We start from the raw sequence: 20,771 nt of genomic DNA on the forward strand, positions 1-20,771 counted from the left end.
TCACCTATAAAGCCCTACATGGTTTAGGGCCAGACTATCTTCGAGACTGCCTTCTACCGCACAGCTCCCAGCGACCGAAAAGGGACCACAGGGATGGCCTTCTCTAGGTCCCATCAACTAAATAGTATCGGTTGGTGGGGCCGCAGGGGAGAGCCGTCTCTGTGGTGGCTCCAGCACTCTGGAATTAGCTACCTCCTGAGATCTGTACTGCCCCCATCCTACTGGCCTTCCAGAAAGCCATAAAGACCTGGCTTTGCCGGTAGGCCTGGGGCCGTTGATCAAATGATATATCATCTAGATCTGGCCACAAAAGATATGCAGTTTCTATTATGAATTTTTAAATTGTTTTTTAAATTGTTCTTTTTAGATGTTGTTCTCTTTGTTGTGAGCCGCCCAAATTCCTTGGGAAAATTGGGGGGGACATAATAATAATAATAATAATAATAATAATAATAATAATAATAATAATAATAATAAGTGCAATATAGAGAGTTTAATAACGTACAATTTTGACTGCCAAACACACCTGTTTGACATTAATAATCAAATCTGGAAACAGGTCTCTGAACCAGGAGTTAATATTTAGAAGAAAATTCATAAAAAAGTAAGAGTTTGGGTCATTAAAATAAATTGGCGCAGAAAAGTAATATTTGGGGTGTACCGTTCTGTTTTTGTTTTTTTTAAGAAATGTAGTAGAAATGTTACTTATAAAAACATTAATATGTTAGAGACTATTTGATAGTAAGTACCCCTCTGAGTTTTTCAGAAGGAAAAGGAAATGTAACAGCATCAAGTCATTAGGAGGTCCTGCAGTTTTCATGGCACAAAGTTTTCTAGTTGGAAGATGAGATCAACAGCAGCTTCAACATCTGACACTACATGGTTTGGTTCTACTAGAGCAGGATCAAATCTGAAATCTCTGTGTCCATGAAAGACAGTCTCAGTGATGTTCTCCCTTGTATCAGAAGGCACCTCTGTGTGAGGGTTATAAACTCCGGTGCAAACAAGAACAGACGTACATCTTGTGGCAGTAGCTGATGCAAGTTCATTTTCCCAAGAATTCTCAAGTTCCTCCTCCTGAGAAATGGCGGCAGATCTTGTGCCCCCTAGTGCTTTGGCCTGGACATGAGCCTTAGAACTTCTTGAGATCCTCTCTTCAAGGTAGCGGTTGTAAAGATTAGCACCGTAAATATCTGTCATGAGGTTGTCCCTAGAAACCCAGGAAAATTCCATCAGAACCAAAATATAGAAGGTATATTATGTATAATTATTAGGGAAGCAGAGTTCAGTTTATCAAAAATTTTCAACTTTAGTCATTTATCTAGTACACACACACACACACACACACACACGGTTAGAATTTGAAGTGGTGCTTGAAATGAGACATAGACTACTCTTTGAATAATGTGCCATCTCCTCTTCAGGGAAAATTATGTGTCAAAGCTCCCTTTACCAGAATTTTACTCCTCATCCAGCTGCACTGGGCTTCTTATTTTTTTTGGACAAATAAAGTTTAATGGAATATTTAAAGCATATAGACCTTCCAATTTCCTCAATGGGGGATGACCGAATCTATAGTTCAATGCAAGCAAAAAAACATTATTTTGAAAATGAGCATGTTATAGCCTCACAAATTTTCTCACAGGGCAACCAACCATTTCATGCATATCCCAATGTCAAATTGATACACTCAAGACTGCCAAAAGTGGGTTGGGGTGTGAATGCTTGTCTAGTGGTGGGCACTAATCATGTTTTATGTTATGTGTGTGTTTATATCTTTTAAAAAATCAATAAAAATAATAAATAAAAAAAAGACTGCCAAAACTTACAGATGACAACTAATTTTTAAAAATGTGACAATTCAGAATTTTAATTTTCAATTGAAAATTCAATTGAAACTTCATGCTTGTTTCCCACAAGCATGAATACAATCTGAAATGCACAAGCAGGATAAGGCACAGAGCAAGCTTCTTTAATTTATCATGCTGGGATTACTACAGTTCTGAATTCCCAGTAAACTGAGATACAGAAATAGAAGATAAAGGAAGCACTCGTAGGCTGCCTTTTTATTGGCAGCCATGCAATGGCATTTCATGCCAAATAGTCTCATTTTACAATTGCAATGGAATTACTTTCAAAATCAATTTGAAGCTTAGCTGTAACTGTACAATTACACAAGTAACCAATTATTCGACAGTTCTCTCATACAGCTCTTCTAAAGTGAAAATCTGTAGTGTTTGAACTGGAATCTTAAGCATGAAATCCATGAACTACAGGACCACCTTAGCTGGTGCTGGAGACCCATCAATTCCATTAAGAAAACATGACTGTAACACTTAAGCACACACCAGCAAGTCATATCTTTGCTAGAGGCAGCGAGATCTTAAAATGAGGGTTTCAAATTAATTGGCAGATTGGGTAGTGATGTGTAGAAGTACGGGACAGAAAGAGCAAGAGTGAACTGGCACCCTGCAAAACAATTACTTTAAAGATCAACATATTTTCAGAGGGCTATCTAAATACTCCTCTAAATTACCTACCTCCATTTAACTTGGAACTACAGTAGTCCCTCACCTATCGCTGGTGTTACGTTCCAGACCCGTCCGCGATAGGTGAAATCCGCGATGGGGAATTTCTCCTCCTTCCCACCAGCTCCGGATGCCTGGAGGCGAGCAACGGCCGGCTAACCTTTCCCCCCCCCACTACTACTTACTCTGTGCCTGAGGAAAAGAAGGGGAGGGGGGCAAAAGAATCGCCGCCCCCGAGCATTCCTGACCCACTGCTATTCTTTGCAGCAGTTCGGCCAAACGTTGTCTTTTTTGCCTCTTTTTTGCACACCGCCGCCGCCGCCAACCACTAAGCACGCCTCCAAAGACTGCCTTCTCGGCACTGGCGAGGCGGGTTGAACGAGGGGATGGGCCTCCGCCGGAGCTCAGTCCCTGCCCCGCTCATCATTTGCCCAGCCGCGGGCTGGTTGGCTTGTCCTGCCCTTCCAAACTTCTAAGCGCCGTATCTGTGCCAACGCTGACTTCAAAACCCGCGATGAAGTGAAGCCGTGGTGGGTGAAGCGCGATATAGCGAGGGACTACTGTATAGCATGTCTGAAACTTTTTGGGCAGGAGGGGATAGCAAATGAGAGGGAAGAAAAGAAATCTCCTACCCAATGGCATACAATGTTTGAACAGGGCTCTTCCACTGTTTTGCAGAAGCTTGAGACCTAATGAGGTACTCTGCATAATGATAAGTCACTTCACTAGGCTTTCCCATCAATGCTTCATATTTCAATTCTTTGCCAGTGATCTTCTTATAAATATTTTCCAAACAAACCATAAACGTTCCATGCCCAAATCTGAAAAACAGAAATAAAATTTGGTCAATAGAGTTATATTGCTGGCTACGATAAAAACAATGTATCAGATTAAAAGGAAGAATTTTATATATACTGTACTATTTATCCAAATCCTTAGCTTCTGCTCTGTGAATTATAAGACAAGATTGCTTTGACTCACTTTTTCTTCTGTCTATATACTGTAATTCTTGGCAGTTACTTAAAAGTTGAAGAACATGCCAAAACATTTTAATGGTGTAGGGGGAAAAAAAACATCTGGGCAAGAGAGCATTCACAAAATGTTTATAAGGCTGAATTAAGTTACTGTGACATTATTATCTTGATTCTTTTGGCAGGATCACAAAAGAACCCCCCCTCCTATACACCAATGCTATGGTTAGACAAAAATAACAAATATAATTTCAAGAGAGAAAGACATGAACTCAGAAGAGGAAGTTACATATACTATATGTAGTAGCAGTCTACTACGACAACAGTAGTCTAATTGGCAATTCAATTTGGTTTGACAAACTGAACTATTCATTTACTGTAAATAAAACAATTTATTCTATGTATACTTACATACAAAAACTAGAATTCATGTGTTTCCAATGATATTTCTAATGCAGGGTGTCAAATTCGATTTAATTAAGGGCCATATCAGGGTTGTGATTGACCTTGGGGGATGGTGTGTGTGTGTGGCCATGGTGGGAGTGGCCAGCTCAACATCGCTGTCGGGGTGCCTGTGATAGCCTGAGTACTCTGCCAGTGAAAATGGGCTCCAGAGCTCCGTTTCCGCCTGCAATGGCCTCCTGCAACCTCTGCCAGTGAAAACAGAGCTCATAAGGGCCACCTGCAGCCCTCCTGAGCTCTATTTTTGCTGGCAGAGGCATTGCGGGCCAGTCCTTCGCTGTTTCTAGGGCAGCTCAGTAGGTAGGATCTAAGCACTCTGTGGGCTGGATCCAGCCACTGGGCCTTGAGATTGACACCCCTGTTCTAATGCATCTGGAAGTAGTATTTCCAACTAAGCCCCTTCCCATAGAATTGGTGTTCTTATCAAAGGCCTCCCTTTTGCCTCTTCTTTCAGGATTTACCAGGATAGTATCCCAAACATGAGTTATCATTGAAAATGCCAAAATGGCATTTATATACATAAAATGGATTTTTCCATTCTTCCAAGTGAATTGACAAAGCAATATGTGCATTTTAGGGAGGGAAGATGTTATTGCTACCCAAATATTAATTCAACCTTTGAATATATTCATTGAACAATCACCAATTCTGTCTCAAATCAAACAATTACGATACTACACATCTTAGATTATGGTGGTAGCTCAGAATCTATGTTAGAACCTAAAGAAAAACACCTCCAGAACAACTAGCATCTTTGTCTTACCTGGGAGATTGAGCTTCAGCTGCCCACATCAAGTCCATATTACAAGCCAATACAGGAATATGTGGATATGTTCGTTGATAAGGATTTCCAGGATAGCCATTTGTCAAAAGAACATCTATTATCAATTGTAAGTTGGTTTCCCACCTCACTGGCTCACCAAACAAAATGACTGCTGTAAGACAAGCACAATATCAATGTGTTGTATGTGTGTGATTGTAAACTATTTCTTAATGCAAAATAACAAACACACCAACATCTGTCTTTCATGCACACTAGAACAAGTATAGCCCCAGGCTGCATTTAATTATTGAATCTGTTTTTAATCAGCCCATAAAGGCTGCTGTAATCATGCCATCAAAATTTAGCAGCAAAAAAGGCACATCTTAAAATTCAGAAATCTTTTTAAAAAACATTTCAAAAACTAATTGGGGTAACATTACATTGGTGTGTCCACTGATATTTAAAAGAAAATATACTCTGTATTTAAAATACACCATTAATGTACATTTAAAGTACATTTCTTTAGAAATAAAGAAAAAAAATACAAGACAAAAAATCAAATTGTATAAAAAACAATTTTTTAATGTAAACTGCCAGTGGAATATAATTACAAACCTTAATACAACTTCTGTAACATGAATTAGTATAGAATAATAATTTATTATTTATTATTTATTAATTTATTATTTGGATTTGTATGCCGCCCCTCTCCGAAGACTCGGGGCGGCTCACAACAAGTGAAAAGCAATCCAATACATAATCCAATTAATTAAAATATTGAAAAATTTAAAAACCCTCATATACTAAGATACATACACACAAGCATACCATGTATAAATTCAACGTGCCCAGGGGGAGATGTTTAGTTTCCCCATGCCTGACGGCAAAGGTAGGTTTTGAGGAGTTTGCGGAAGGCAGGAAGAGTAGGGGCGGTTCTGATCTCCGGGGGGAGTTGGTTCCAGAGAGTCGGTGCCGCCACAGAGAAGGCTCTCCCCCTGGGGCCTGCCAACCTACATTGTTTAGTTGACGGGACCCGGAGGAGGCCCACTCTGTGGGACCTAATCGGTCGCTGGGATTCGTGCGGCAGAAGGCGGTCTCGGAGATATTCTGGTCCGATGCCATGAAGGGCTTTAAAGGTCATAACCAACACTTTGAATTGTGACCGGAAATTGATCGGCAGCCAATGCAGACTGCGGAGTGATGGTGAAACATGGGCATACCTAGGTAAGCCCATGACTGCTCTCGCAGCTGCATTCTGCACGATCTGAAGTTTCCGAACACTTTTCAAAGGTAGCCCCATGTAGAGAGCATTACAGTAGTCGAACCTCGAGGTGATGAGGGCATGAGTGACTGTGAGCAATGAGTCCCGGTCCAGATAGGGCCGCAACTGGTGCACCAGGCGAACCTGGGCAAACGCCCCCCTCGCCACAGCTGAAAGGTGGTTCTCTAATGTGAGCTGTGGATCGAGGAGGACGCCCAAGTTGCGGACCCTCTCTGAGGGGGTCAATAATTCCCCCCCAGGGTAATGGACGGACAGATGGGATTGTCCTTGGGAGGCAAAACCCACAGCCACTCCGTCTTATCCGGGTTGAATGGGGGTACAGTACTACTTTAAAATTCATGTTACTAGTTTTTTTAATTGGTTTTTACACCTCATATAAAATTGAAACTGTAAGAATGATTTTTAGTCAAGAACTAGAAACTTCACAGCTTAACATTAATGGTAGATTTATAATGTAGATAGTACAAATAAACAAATAAAAATGAACAACCTGTCAGTATCATTGTAAAATTACATTATATATTGTATATTGTGACTTGTCACATTCTTATTTAGATACACCACAGCAGCTAGCAAAAATTAGCAAAATGCTTTCAGAGTTATCCCAAAGCAGTCCATTTTACTTGGAATAAATTTCATAATTAAACATAAACTTCTAGACATACTGACCTTCAATCTTGGGGAATTCCATTGTGGGTAAGTGCTACAAATTAAAAACAAGTTACTTGTTACTAGGAAAAGTATCCTTTATTAGCACAAAGATGAAACAAAGAAAACAAACCTCTGAACATTATGGACACGACTCCTGTTCTGATTAAATTTCCAGTATCTCTAAAAATAATTAAAATTTCTCATCACTAAAATAAGATGAGATATATTTATATAATTTGCACACTTGCATCTTAGATCTTGAATGTTTTATTCCATAATCTTGCTGTAAATTAAGTCCATTAAATTGCCAATGATTCTGGTGTTTATAACATAAACAGTGGTACCTCTACTTAAGAACTTAATTAGTTCCGTGACCAGCTTCTTAAGTAGAAGCAATTTTTCCCATAGGAATCAATATAAAAGCAAATAATGCGTGCAAACCCATTAGGAAAGAAATAAAAGCTCGGAATTTTGGTGGGAGGAAGAGGAGGAAGAAGAGAAGGAGAATCGCTGCCGAAGGAAGAAGGCAAGGTGAGGGGAATAAAAAAAATCTAAAACTTTAAGGGTTAAAAATAAAAGAGGGACTCTGAGGCGGCAAGGAGGAGCATGCACCTCCAAAACACCTGGTGCAAGGCTGCCTCCCATACACTGGCTGCTGCTGCTGCTACCTACTGCCTCTTCCTTCCCATGCTGAAGGGCTCCCCTCTCCTCTTCTCAGTCGCTTTGTAACCGGCACCTTTCCTTCGCTGTGGTGACTTCTCAACTGCGCAGAGCAAAGGAAGCATTTCTTTTCTCTGGGCGCTGGCAGAGGTTTATTCCCTCTCCAAGTGCCCAGAAAAAGGAAAATGCTTCGTTCACTTAAGCGCCACCAAAAGGCTCCTCTGGCAGCCCAGAAAAGCCTGAGATGGCCGGGATTAAAAGGGGAATGGCAGGAAACTGTCTGGGCCTTAGTGCTGCTTTCAAATTTCCTGGGAAATTTTTCCGGGCTCAGGTTCTTAAGTAGAAAATGGTTCTTAAGTAGAGGCAAAAAAATCTTGAACACCTTGTTGTTATCTAGAAAAGTTCTTAAGTAGAGGTACCACTGTATAACTTATCTTCTTGGGTCTAATTCAACATTGTGCTGAACTTTCTGATGATCACCTTCCTCCTCCAGTTTTCTGACTGTACACATGTGATCATCTGAAAGTTCTTACTATTAACCTCATGTCATTTCCACACATTTCAGTTATAGCTCATTTGATTTGCAGAAGTTGTATTTTGTTTAACAGCACAATGTCACAGATGTGAAGATGAAACCATATTCATGCATTATTCTGCATTCTATTTTTAATGTTTTTATAACATACATATTCACTGACTTGTGTGAGCTGAATTTCAGCTTTACAGTTAAAATTTACAATCTTAAAGTGGGCCTTCTACGGGTCCCGTCAACTAAACAATGTCGGTTGGCGGGCCCCAGGGGAAGAGCCTTCTCTGTGGCGGCCCCGACCCTCTGGAACCAACTCCCCCCGGAGATTAGAACTGCCCCTACTTTCCTTGCCTTTCGCAAGCTCCTTAAGACCCACCTGTGTCGCCAGGCATGGGGGAACTGAGACATCTCCCCCGGGCATATACAATTTATGAATGGTATGTGTGTATGTATGTGTGTTTAGAAATGGGGTTTTTAAATGTTTTTAGTAGAAATTTAGATTTGTTATAAATTGTATTTTTTGCACTTTGTTGTGAGCCGCCCCGAGTCTGCGGAGAGGGGCGGCATACAAATCTAAATAAACATAAACAAACATAAACATTAACAGATTAATCAGGCTGATTGGGAATTATGGAACATCACATGAAAGGCTATGGGTAACTTCAGTTGTTTTACCTAGTAAGCAAAGTTAACCAACCTCCCTCAAGATAATTATTTCAAGTTGGATTTAAATAATCATGGGGAAAGACTAGATACACCTGAACTAAACTACCATATTTTGGAGTATAAGACGCACCTTAGTTTTCGGGGAGGAAAATAGGGAAAAATAATCTGCCTACCAAGCATTAATCTGGCTAGTTCTTGGTCTGGTCAGCTTCAGCACATTAGTTTGCTGGTTTTGAACCCATGTGCTTGCTTTTTATCTCCTGAGTGAGGATAAAAACAGTTTCCAAAACACTTCACTTCTCTCTCTCTCTTCAGAGAGAGAAACAATGATAAAAATAGGCAAAGGGAAGATCGCTTTGCTAGCAAAGCACAGCAGATCATTTCACTCATAAGCACCCCATTAGGGCTGAAAAAAAGCTTAGTAAAAGCTACATTCAGAATATAAGCTGCACCCAAATTTTCAGCCTCTTTGGGGGGTGCGTGCGTCTTATACTCTGAAAAATACGGTATATCCTAAAATTGACTGACCAGATCAATTACTTTCAATGCTCTACTGAATTTAATTATTTTTTCTGACTTCTCTTTTCTTTAGCTGTGTGTTTGTTGTAAAATGGTGTACCAGCAACATCTGTGTCATAGTGTGCTTACCAGTATATAGTAAGGGAAAAGAGCAGAGACAAGAAACAAAACAACAGCATCACAAAATAACAAATCATAACCACTCCTTTGTGCAAAACAAGCAAAGCCTGTATAGCTAATTAGAGAGCTAACTATACATTGAACTGAACTCAGGAGATGTCAGAAGAGACACAACTGGACAAAGTTGGATCAGTCCAATGCTACTGCCCTCTTTTACCATCTTCCCTACTACAATACTTGAGCCTTTGTGTTATTAGTCATCAGTAGCATTTCCTCAGTCGCTCTCTTGGCTGCTATCAAATCTGTTCTAGGATCAGTCAATATTGAGAAATTCTAAGAACAAAGAGTGCAATCTTTTAAATGCTATGAATGATGCAAAAGAAAGATATTTTAAATGCATCCTTTGTGTACACATTGCATAATTTTTGACAATCAAATTAGCAGTACGTGTTGTATCAAAGAAACAATAAGACTTGAACAATCCAAGTTTTACTACTACATTACTGTGCATATGGGCAAATATTTATCCACGCTATGCTATAAGGTGAACTAAAATCCACCTTCACTATCAAATGTTGCTACTGACACAAATGAGAATTGGTAACAAGAAGTCAAAGAGTTTATTTATAACATAGAACATCAACACCCACCTGTTCTTGGTATGAATGTTGGAAATAGATCCCCCAGCACATTGTAATGCATATTTTGTTTTTATTGAATATGGATTTATATTAACTTATTTCATTGCACTCCGTACATTGTGTACTTTCATACAATAAAAGTATGAAAGATCATCTGACTAGGTAGAGTGAAATGTTTTTTAGTCAAGCTTGACCATTGACAATTGATGTATCTGTGAAGCTTTCTTAGCAACGGAGAAAGGATATTGTTACTACAGTAAATCTCCCTGGTGTTTTTCAATTTCCTGGTCTGGATTACATTACTGATAATCCCCTGTCATTTCTTGCCCAATTAGCAATATAAACGGATACTATTTACTTTCTGAGTCAAGAAAACGTAAGTGATACTACCACTTTCTAAAACCTGTTGAGGAAGGTATTTAGAACTTGAAAGGCCAGTTTTTTCCCATCACACTTAAGCCCCATCTTCAAAACTGGTTAAGAGTTTCAAGCATTTTAAGGATTATTTTAAAAATCCTAACCAGGGGATAAAATAATGTGCTGAAGCTGACCAGACTAAGGATGCTAGCCAGATGAATACCTGGTAAGCAGATTCTTTTCCCTATTTTCCTCCCCAAAAACTAAGGTGTGTCTTATACTCCGGTGTGTCTTATACTCTGAAAAATATGGTATACAGTGATCCCCCGATTATCGCGAGGGTTCCGTTCCAAGACCCCTCGCGATAATCGATATTTCGGGATGTAGTGGTGCGGAAGTAAAAACACCATCTGCGCATGCGCGCCCCTTTTTCCATGGCTGCACATGCGCAGATGGTGGAGTTTGCGTGTGGGCGTCGGGGAAGACCGCCCAACAGCTGATCTGCTCCGCAGCGCGGGAACAGCGAGGAGCCGAAGATGGGGTTTCCCCGTTGCCCAGGCAACGGGGAAACCCCATCTTCGGCTCCTCGCTGCTGCCGCGCTGCGGAGCAGATCAGCTGTTGGGCGGCCGAGGCAAAGGGGAAACCCCAAGATCGCTTGCCCGTTCGCCCGCCCGCCCGGCTGCTCGCTTGCCACTCGAGAGCAAGAGGGGGAGAGATAGAGAAAGAGAGAGAAGGAAAGAAAGAGATGAGAGAGGGAGGAAGAGAGTGTGAGAGAGGAAGAAGCAAGATAGAGAAAGAGAGAGAGAAAGAAAGATGAGAAAGGAAGGGAGTGACGTCATCGGGTGGAAAAATCGCGATATAGCGATTAGCAATGATCAAGATCACGAAACTCAGGGGATCACTGTATCAGCAGTCCCCAACCTTTCTGGCACCATGGCTGGTTTTGTGGAAGGAATTTTTTTACAGACCTGTGTGGATGGTTTCATGTACATCCTAGATCTTGAATATATGCAGATAAAGCTTGTTTGCCTGCCAGTAAAGCCCAATTCCTAACAAGCCGTGACTGGTCCATGATCAGTCCAGTTGGGGACCCCGATTTACATGAAAAGCAGCCCAAAAGGCTAGTGTAATTACAATGTAAAAAACATGAAAAGAATTATTAAAGATAAAAAGCAATAAAGCACAGTACACTTACCAAAACTTTAGGTCTTCTGTCATTATCCACCATGTCCAATAAGGGATAGGTTTCTCGCAACCTGTCAATTGTAATAGGCCGACAAAATCCAAGACTAATGACATATTGGTTATGGATAGCAATACATCTATATTTTAATGAAAGGCATATTCGTTTTGCATTCCCCAAATAATACATTTGAAATGGCAGTGACAGACATATTCTAAGTAGAGGAACTGTTTCCATATCCTCTGGGAGTATAGATAAACACAATCTTTGTTTATTGGTTGACTCAGAACTCTACATTTAGGATTCCTACGAAAACAAAATTTTATTCAGAAATACAACAATGTCCAAGAATAAGTTTCTTATTAACTCATTATAATTTACGCAACATTCCAATCTGAAACATTTATGAGAGTTCCTAACAAATGGCTTGAAACTGATTTCTAGGAACTTTGTTTTGAAAATATTTAACTCTGTTTAAAGAAAGAGGAATTTTGAATTAGTGGAACTGATTCAAGGAGACAGGAGGCAAAGGAGATCTACTCCCTCTTCTTAGTTTGTCTTATCTTTTTACATTCTGTATCATCCCATTTGAGATTTCCTAAATTCATGATAGGAAATATTTTTCGCTTGCTCTACAAAATGTATCTTTGAATCTTGAGGAAAAAACAATACACACCAAATGCTTAACTCTAGCACATCCCCCTATCATGCATCTTCGGCTCAATGCAGAATAAACCCAGTATTTCCAAGGATACTGCTTAGCGATGTCAAGGAGCGGGCCTTGTCCTGATACAAGAACACATTGATCATGGTAACGCCTGAACATTCGCAAAGGACTGTGGGACATCATAACTTGCTCTTTGGAAATCTAGGAGAGAGGAAAAGTGGATAATCTGTTTTCATTCTTGTACAGATAGCACTTGAATTATGACAATTTGTTCAGTGAATAAAATTACAATGATTTGGGAAATAAGGCTTCTGAAGGTTTGAGAGAATAGAGGCCACTCTACTGGTGCTTTGGAAGCCTCCTTCCCCAAATTGCTTCCAAAAGAAGTGGAAAATATAGTACAATTTTAATTTAAAAACTGGCAAGATTTGTAATGATGCTTAAGAAGCTACTTTCATCGGCTGAAGGCAAAATTCTAAGCCACAGATAAATACAGTGGTACCTCTACTTAAGAACTTAATTCGTTCCATGACCAGGTTCTTTAGTAGAAAAGTTCTTAAGTAGAAGCAATTTTCCCATAGGAATCAATGTAAAAGCAAATAATGCGTGCAAATCCATTAGGAAAGAAATAAAAGCTTGGAATTTGGGTGGGAGGAGGAGGAGAGTCATTGCTGAAGGAAGAAGGTGAGGTGAAGGGAATAAAAAAAAATTACAAGCATTCCAATATATGGAATAAAATTACTTACTGGAACTTCAAGAACATGGGACAGCTGGTCTGCTTTCTTCTGACATAGACAATTTCCTGCATTAGTAACAAATACTACAGGCACCAAAAGTTGTCCCTGAGAATTAACTAGTTTTTGAAAGGCTTTTCGGGCAGCAGGAATTGGGGTCCTTCCTCGTACCAATACTCCATCAATATCAAACAGAATGCCAAAGGTAGGTTGGACAGCTAGCTGAAATGGAAGAAACAAGAGGGGGGAAATCTTTGTTATCAACCATATATCAGTAGCTTAAATTCATAAAATGCTTGTACAGAGTGTTACTCTTCTTTGCTTCAAGAAACACCATATAAATACATGGTTCCTCCTCCCTTTCTCTGTATATTTACAGATTTATATTCACAGTCATGTGAAATTGCTAGAAGTGGCTAGTATTATCTTAATATGCAAAGGAATATGCTCAGCTCAATGTTACATAGTGAGTTTTATAATAGAATGGGATTTTAGTTTTACTATTCCAAGAAACTCATTTTGGCACTTGTACATTCTATATTCACACCAAGATCATCAACACTGCCATATGAAAAATAAAATGAGGCACTAAAATTTAAAAAATAAAACTTGGCTCATGAGCAGCATGTCATGATGGATATTTGAGAAAATTTTCATAAGAATATTATGCTGTAATTCCCATATTCCTTTGTTGGGATACAGTAGGATCTAGTAATAATACAGTGTCAATGAATTCTAGGCTGTAAAATGTAAAGTGCCAAGATCCTTAAGTTGTTGCGAGCTTCAGACAGCAGACTTGTATAAGCAATAGGGCACAGGCACATCAGATTTGGAAAGCACAATTAATCTATTTAATATAACTTGGCAAGAAAAGCAAATATATATTTTTATATTGAGAAAGATAATGTTATTTCCAACTATCTATCCAAGATTATTTGTCCATCATGAGACATAAGATATTGACTAAATAACTAGTTTAGAAAAAGGGATCATGTAGAGAGGAATTTTAGCTACTGGGAAAAACCAAACTCGCTTACGTTTTTGATTCAGATATATTTGTTAAACCGTTACTTCTATACAGCAAGTCTTATTAGGGATTGTATTATATTAATATTTTGGCTTGTTTTAACTTACAAAATTGATATTTTACTTTACTTATTTTCTGGTTCAAAAACTAGAGCCAACAATGCACATATTTCACATTTTTATTAAGAATTCTATTAGCAGCCTTTCTTATACAGTAATACCTCATGATACAAACTTAATTGGTGCAAGGAGGAGGTTCGTAAGACGAAAGGTTCGTAAGACGAAACATTGTTTCCCATAGGAAACAATGTAAAGTCAATTAATCCGTGCAACCAAACCCCCCCCCCCCCCGCAAAAAACCGGCTTTCGGCGACTGCTGGGAAGCCGCGCGGCTGTTTTAAAAGGTGACAGCCGGCCTGGGGGGCTTCCCAGCACCCCCCCGAACCCGGAGGTTCGGCAAAAGTTCGGGGTTCGGGGGGGTGCTGGCAAGCCCCCCCAGGCCAGCTGCGACCTTTTAAAACACCCGCGCCGCTTCGCAGCTGTCTCCTGAAGCCGAACGCTAAAGCTGAACTTCCGCGTTCGGCTTCGGGAGACAGCTGCGAAGCGGCGCGGGTGTTTTAAAAGGTCGCAGCCGGCCTGGGGGGCTTCCCAGCAACCCCCAGAACCTCGAAGTTCGGCAAACGTTCGGGGTTCGGGGGGGTGCTGGCAAGCCCCCCAGGCCGGCTGCGACCTTTTAAAACACCTGCGCCGCTTCGCGGCTGTCTCCTGAAGCCGAACGCTAAAGCCGAACTTCCGCGTTCGGCTTCGGGAGACAGCTGCGAAGCGGCGCGGGTGTTTTAAAAGGTCGCAGCCGGCCTGGGAGGCTTCCCAGCACCCCCCCGAACCCCGAACCCGGAAGTTCGGCAAAAGTTTGGGGTTCGGGGGGGTGCTGGGAAGCCCCCAGGCCGGCTGCGACCTTTTAAAACACCCGCGCCGCTTCGCAGCTGTCTCCTGAAGCCGAACGCTAAAGCCGAACTTCCGCGTTCGGCTTCGGGAGACAGCTGCGAAGCGGCGCGGGTGTTTTAAAAGGTCGCAGCCGGCCTGGGGGGCTTCCCAGCAACCTCCCGAACCGAACCCGGGGTTCAGCAAAATTTTGCCTCTTCTTACGAACTTTGTTCGAGTTACGAACCGGCGTTCGGGAGGCTTCTGGGAAGCCCCGCCGCCCGGCTGTCACCTTTTAAAACAGCCGCGCGGCTTCCCAGCAGTCTCCGAACGCCGGTTCGTAACTCGAAAAAAGTTCGTAAGAAGAGGCAAAATTTTTCTGAACCCCGGGTTCGTATCACGAGTTGTTCGTAAGACGAGGGGTTCGTATCTTGAGGTACCACTGTATTGTTTTTTAATTTGTTTAGGTTTTAGCTATCTCCACAACTAGACACAAGAACAGTTTTTTTCCGAGTGCCATCACTCTACTAAGCAAATAATTCCCTCAACACTGTCAAACTTTTTACTAAGTCTGCACTTCTATTTCTAATAGTTTTTTCTTATCATTCCTATCACCCTTTTCCTCCCACTTAGGACTGTATGACTGTAACTTGTTGCTTGTATTCTAAGATTTTTATTAATATTGATTGTTTCTTCATTGCTTATTTGACCCCTATGACAATCATTAAGTGTTGCACCACATGACTCTTGACAATGTATCTTTTTCGTTTATGTACACCAGTGATTTTCAACCTTTTTTGAGCCGCGGCACATTTTTTACATTTACAAAACCATGGGGCACATTGAGTGGGGTGGGGGGCGGCTAAAAAAGTTTGGCCAAAAAAATTCTCTCTTCCTCCCTTTCACTCTATTTCTCTCTCCCTCCCTCTTTCTCTCCCTCTTTTTCTCTCTCTCTCGATCCCTCTTTCTTTCGCTCTTCCTTCTTTCCTCTTCTTTCCTCTCTTTCTCTCTCCCTCCCTACCGTCCTCTCTTTCTCTCTCTCTCTTGCTTGCTTTCTTTCTCTCTCTGGCTTTCTTTCTCTCTCTGGCTTTCTTTCTCTCTTGTTTTCTTTCTCTCTCTCTTGTTTTCTTTCTCTCTCTCTCTCTTGCTTGCTTTCTCTCTCTCTTGCTCTTTCTCTCTCTTTCTCTCTCTCTCTTTCTCTCTCTCTTGTTTTCTTTCTCTCTCTGAGCTTCGCGGCACACCTGACCATGTCTCGCGGCACACTAGTGTGCCACGGCACACTGGTTGAAAAACACCGATGTACACCATATGCACCAAGACAAATTCCTTGTGTGTCCAACCACACTTGGCCAACAAAGAATTCTATTCTATTCTAAATACTAGATGCTAGGAAAGTATAAGTGAGAATTAAGTCAATAATATGCACTGGTATGAAATATATCATGAATCAATTCAAAGGAATGTAGTTTCCTTATTACAAGTGCCATTTGACATGTAGAAAAGACAGCATTTGTTTATTTTGCTACTTTCACTAGATAATGTTACTGCAATTGTTTTATAATATACTTGTACAATTACCAAAATTGATCAAGTGTAAACAATTAGAAACTTCTACTGGGCAAACCTCTGCATGAATACATGCACAAGAGAATCATTAAAATCATAATTTGTACAATATGTACAATATTTGTATTTACACATAAAGACTGAGTTTTCCCACTGTATTCACAATCATATTTTACATGATTAGATGTTTAAGTAGTTAGTTTAGAGATTTTATGCCAAGTTAGATACTGGCACTTATATGCCCAATTACTGCATAATTTCATTACAGAGTTGCCCACAAGGTATATGGAGATTGTAATAACATATTATTAATCATTTTAGTTTGGCTTTGCCCAGGAACCAGAAAAAACTGTTGGCATAATGTCTGCATTCCATTTGCTTCAGCACTGATGGAAAAAAAAATAAACAGCAGTTTGAAAGGTAGAATTGAATGTGCTAGCAATGATGGCTCAGATTTACACATGGCAAGTATAAACACAAATCACACAAAACACACCCATTTTATCTTTGGAATTACTCTTTGTACGTGAAAACAAACTGAATGAACAAATGACTATTGCAAAATAAACCCATTGCAAAAGCAAACCATATAGCCACCTCATATACCTTATTATGACTTATAATTCAAACAATGAAATGTTTCTGGGGAAAAACTCTTGAAAAGTTCATGCCTTTTACAATATTGCAACCCATCATCATTAATATCAAAGTTGCAGCCCAAGTTGATTTGATCTTATTTGTCCCTGCCTTTCAACAGGAGACTAGTTACGGTACTTACTCATTTCAAACATTACTGTATTTTTCATGTACACTTTCTCTAAAGAAACCTAAACATCCCTGGGATCAAAATAATCTAGGAACAGATATATAAAGGGACCAAGATCCTCTCTGATCATCAGCAGGATAACTCCATAAAGACAGAATGATAGCAAATGTGGTGTGATAGTGAAGTTGGCAAAACAAAAATTAAATTAAAAATGGGGAGGATCAGGACCGCAGGGGAAAAATAGTGTTTCCCTACAGGAGAAGCAGTAGGGTTGCAACTTCTAATGTTGCCTCATTCTAATCCCCACAATCATGTCATTCAAAGAAGCAGCACTTGCAGCCTGCATTGTTCCTATACATGGAGAGCAGAAACAGAGGTGCAGCATGTTATTTTGGTCTCCTGGAGGTTAAAACAGAGGTTTCCAATGGCCACTGCCTCTAAAAGGGTTTAAATGATTTTCACATTCTGCATGTTCTTCTGTCTTTGTTTTTATCCTAGTTTCTACAGCAAATATTTATCAACTGGTTGTTTCCATCTAAACTCTTCTCATATATGGCTATTGATAATGAATGCAAATATTAATGCAGGTTTGTGAATCTTAATATGTAGCACATTGTTAGTTCTGAATCTGATCCTTCTCTAAACTAATACTAATTTATGAATTCTCTCCCCCCCAAATGTGGCACCCAGTACACAGTTCCTCCCTTAAAGTACCACAGCTGTAGTGATGATGATTACAAAGAGAGCACTACTAGTTCAGACAGGTTACTTGAGCCCAAATAACTGCTTAAACTTGAAATGTTAAGAAGCTTTATACAGTGTTCCCTCGATTTTTGCAGGGGATGCGTTCCGAGACCGCCCGCGAAAGTTGAATTTCCGCGAAGTAGAGATGCGGAAGTAAATACACTATTTTTGGCTATGGACAGTATCACAAGCCTTCCCTTAACACTTTAAACCCCTAAATTGCAAATTCCATTCCCTTAGCAACCATTCAGTTTATTACTCACCATGTTTATTTATTAAAGTTTATTTAAAAAAATATTTATTAAAGGCAGACGAAAGTTTGGCGATGACATATGACATCATCGGGTGGGAAAAACCGTGGTATAGGGAAAAAATCCACGAAGTATTTTTTAATTAATATTTTTTAAAAACCATGGTATAGTCGTTTCGCGAAGTTCGAACCCGCGAAAATCGAAGGACCACTGTATACAACTTCTAGCCTAAAAGACTTTTTCCAGTCAGCAAACCACACACATTTTCTATGTTTGGTTAACTCAGGGATTACTAAAAAAAAAAAAAAAAGCACATGCTTGATAACCAGGGTGATTAAGAAAGAAAACCTTAGCAATCTTTATCATTTATGGCAAACTCTTCTCTGTAGGAATTGCTTCAAACAACAACCCATCTTAAAATGAATTTAGAATGTACAGCAAATATTTTGGAATGCAAATTCTTGATCATTCAAATCCGAGCACACACATTAACACACGTTAACAGTTCGGTGTAACTTCTCAAGAACTCATTAAATATAAGTTTCATACTACCCAGGAGCGCATCGGGTCAGGAATTCAGACTTTTCCTGATTCAAAACCCAGCAGATGCTGAAAGGACAAAAGTTTTTAAGAAAAACTGACAGCAGCAGAAGCAATCGCCATCCCTTAACCCATTTGACAGGGATCGAATGGCTGCTCCAGAGCAAGAGGAGTATAAAAGTAAACCAATAACAACATAAAACAACCGGGTCTCCAAAAACCCATCGCTGGCTCCTTGAAAAAGGGATGAAGCCCTGGCATAGGAACTTAAACTTAAAATAGCTATGCCATTTTAAGGAAAGGAGGAAAGACTTCATGAACTCAATCTGTATAGTCTGGACCCTGGAGGACAGAAGGGAGAGGGGGACATGATAGAAACATTTAAATATGTTAAATAAGGTTCAGGAGGGAAGTATTTTTAATAGGAAAATGAACACAAGAACAAGAGGGCACAATCTGAGGTTAGTTGGGGGGAAAGATCAGAAGCAACGTGAAAAAATATTATTTTCCTGGAAGAGTAGTAGATGCTTGGAACAAACTTCCAGCAGACGTGGTTGGTAAATCCACAGGAACTGAATTTAAACATGCATGGGATAAACATATATCCATTGTAAGATAAAATACAGGAAATAGTATAAGGGCAGACTAGATGGACTATGCCATCAGTCTTCTATGTTTCTATGTTTCTTAACAGCCCAGAGTGTCTCAGGAGTCGGGCGCCATACAAGTTAAATTAATTAAATAAATACCTTTTCTGAGAAAGCCAGAGCTGGAAAAAAATAACAAATTCTGCCTTCCCTCGCTCACCCGTTTTCCTCCAAAGTGGAGAAGGCGGCAGCAAAAGCGTGAAATTGAAAACGAGAAAAGCGCTCCTCACGGGGAAGACCTTTAGTGTTGTCTCCCCATTCCTCCTCAATCCCGGCATTCAGACCCAAGACAGCGGGAAGTCCCCGCACCCGCCCATCAAAGCACAGCTTCCCCGCCTACGGCAGGGGTCTTCCGAAAGCAGATGGCGCCCGGCTTTTCTTCCTCTCCCGCCTTCTGCTCCCGTTTGAAAGAAACATCGAAAGGGAAAAACCTCCCGCTTTTTACACCTCACGCTCTCGGGGCTTGCTTGTGTCGGCGACGTGCGGGGCTCAAGGGAGCGGCTACCGGGATGGGGGGGGGGGGGAAGGCGGGCAATCCCCTCTCACCTGGGCTCTGCCTTGGCTCCCTCCGGAAGCTGCGAGCGCCGGAGCCTCGTGGCAAAGCCTGACCCTCCCCGGAGCTCCCGCAGCCGGAGCTCTTCGAAGACGCCGGCAGAGGAGAGGCAGCAGGCCCCGCATAGCGCCGTCCCTCGCGCGGGCTCGCTTGAGAAGACCCAGAGCAGCCCTCCGGCCCGAGGGCTCTCAGAAGAGCAACGCCATCGCGGCCGCGGCCGGAAAGCCGACGCCGGCTTCTCCTTAATGCTTTTCTATGGGCCCGTCCCTTTTTGCCTCTACGTCACCCAAGGGGTGGAGCCTTGCCAGGCACCGACATGCTGTTTTCGGGTAGGTTGTTATAGCCTCCGTTGTTTCTACGGGGACCCTAAAGAGAGAAATGGCCGAGGTGGCTTTCGAGCTGCCCTGACGCAACTGAGTCCTGCTGGAGTGGGCGGCATATAAATATATACTGCTCAAAAAAATAAAAGGAACACTCAAATAACACATCCTCGATCTGAATGAATGAAATATTCTCATTGAATATTTCATTTGCACAACTATTGCATTTGCAGGATAGCATGTGAAATTGATTGTCAATCAGTGTTGCTTCCTAAGCAACATTTAAATATGTTAAATGGTTTAAGATCCAGGAGGGAAGTGTTTTTAATAAGAAAGTGAACACAAGAACAAGGGGACACAATCTGAAGTTAGTTGGGGGAAAGATCAAAAGCAACATGAGAAAATATTATTTTACTGTAAGAGTAGTAGATCCTTGGAACAAACTTCCAGCAGAGGTGGTTGATAAATCCACAGTAACTGAATTTAAACATGCCTGGGATAAACATATATCCATCCTAAGATAAAATACAGAAAATAGTATAAGGACAGACTAGATAGATCATGAGGTCTTTTTCTGCCGTCAGTCTTCTATGTTTCTAAATGGACAGTTTGATTTCATAGAAGTTTGATTTACTTGGATTTATATTGTGTTGTTTAAGTGTCCCTTTTATTTTTTTTGAGCAGTGTATATAAGTAGACAGAC

The 20,771-nt window shown here is 40.8% G+C and overlaps 1 protein-coding gene across 2 annotated transcripts; it reads right to left on the bottom strand.

Moving 5' to 3' along the window:
* Nucleotides 1-473: 473 nt before the first annotated feature.
* Nucleotides 474-20,029, bottom strand: LOC139160547 (haloacid dehalogenase-like hydrolase domain-containing 5). Of its 2 annotated transcripts, none has more exons than XM_070738563.1 (8): nt 19,742-20,029; nt 12,747-12,956; nt 12,089-12,201; nt 11,346-11,406; nt 6,676-6,709; nt 4,725-4,896; nt 3,161-3,349; nt 474-1,210 (listed from the first exon to the last, which is right to left on the bottom strand). In XM_070738563.1, the coding sequence occupies exons 1-8, from the start codon at nt 19,871-19,873 to the stop codon at nt 817-819; spliced, it is 1,305 nt and encodes a 434-aa protein (XP_070594664.1). In that variant the 5' UTR covers nt 19,874-20,029; the 3' UTR covers nt 474-816. The 2 variants fall into 2 exon arrangements, with proteins under 2 accessions (XP_070594664.1, XP_070594663.1); XM_070738562.1 differs by having other exon boundaries at nt 11,346-11,439; nt 19,742-20,027.
* Between the last annotated feature and the right edge of the window lie 742 nt (nt 20,030-20,771).

This window comes from Erythrolamprus reginae, chromosome 2 (genome assembly GCF_031021105.1).
Source record: "Erythrolamprus reginae isolate rEryReg1 chromosome 2, rEryReg1.hap1, whole genome shotgun sequence".
NCBI classification, from domain to species: domain Eukaryota; kingdom Metazoa; phylum Chordata; class Lepidosauria; order Squamata; family Dipsadidae; genus Erythrolamprus; species Erythrolamprus reginae.

What these genes read in the sequence shown, in the direction of transcription:
- LOC139160547 (XM_070738562.1), bottom strand. Translation starts at nt 19,873, where the DNA reads ATGCGGGGCCTGCTGCCTCTCCTCTGCCGGCGTCTTCGAAGAGCTCCG. An exon ending in GGAGCCAAGGCAGAGCCCAG is followed by an intron (nt 12,957 to 19,741) that starts GTGAGAGGGGAT and finishes CTTCCATTTCAG; the next exon opens with CTAGCTGTCCAACCTACCTT. An exon ending in CAAACATTGTATGCCATTGG is followed by an intron (nt 1,211 to 3,160) that starts GTAGGAGATTTC and finishes CTGGGTTTCTAG; the next exon opens with GGACAACCTCATGACAGATA.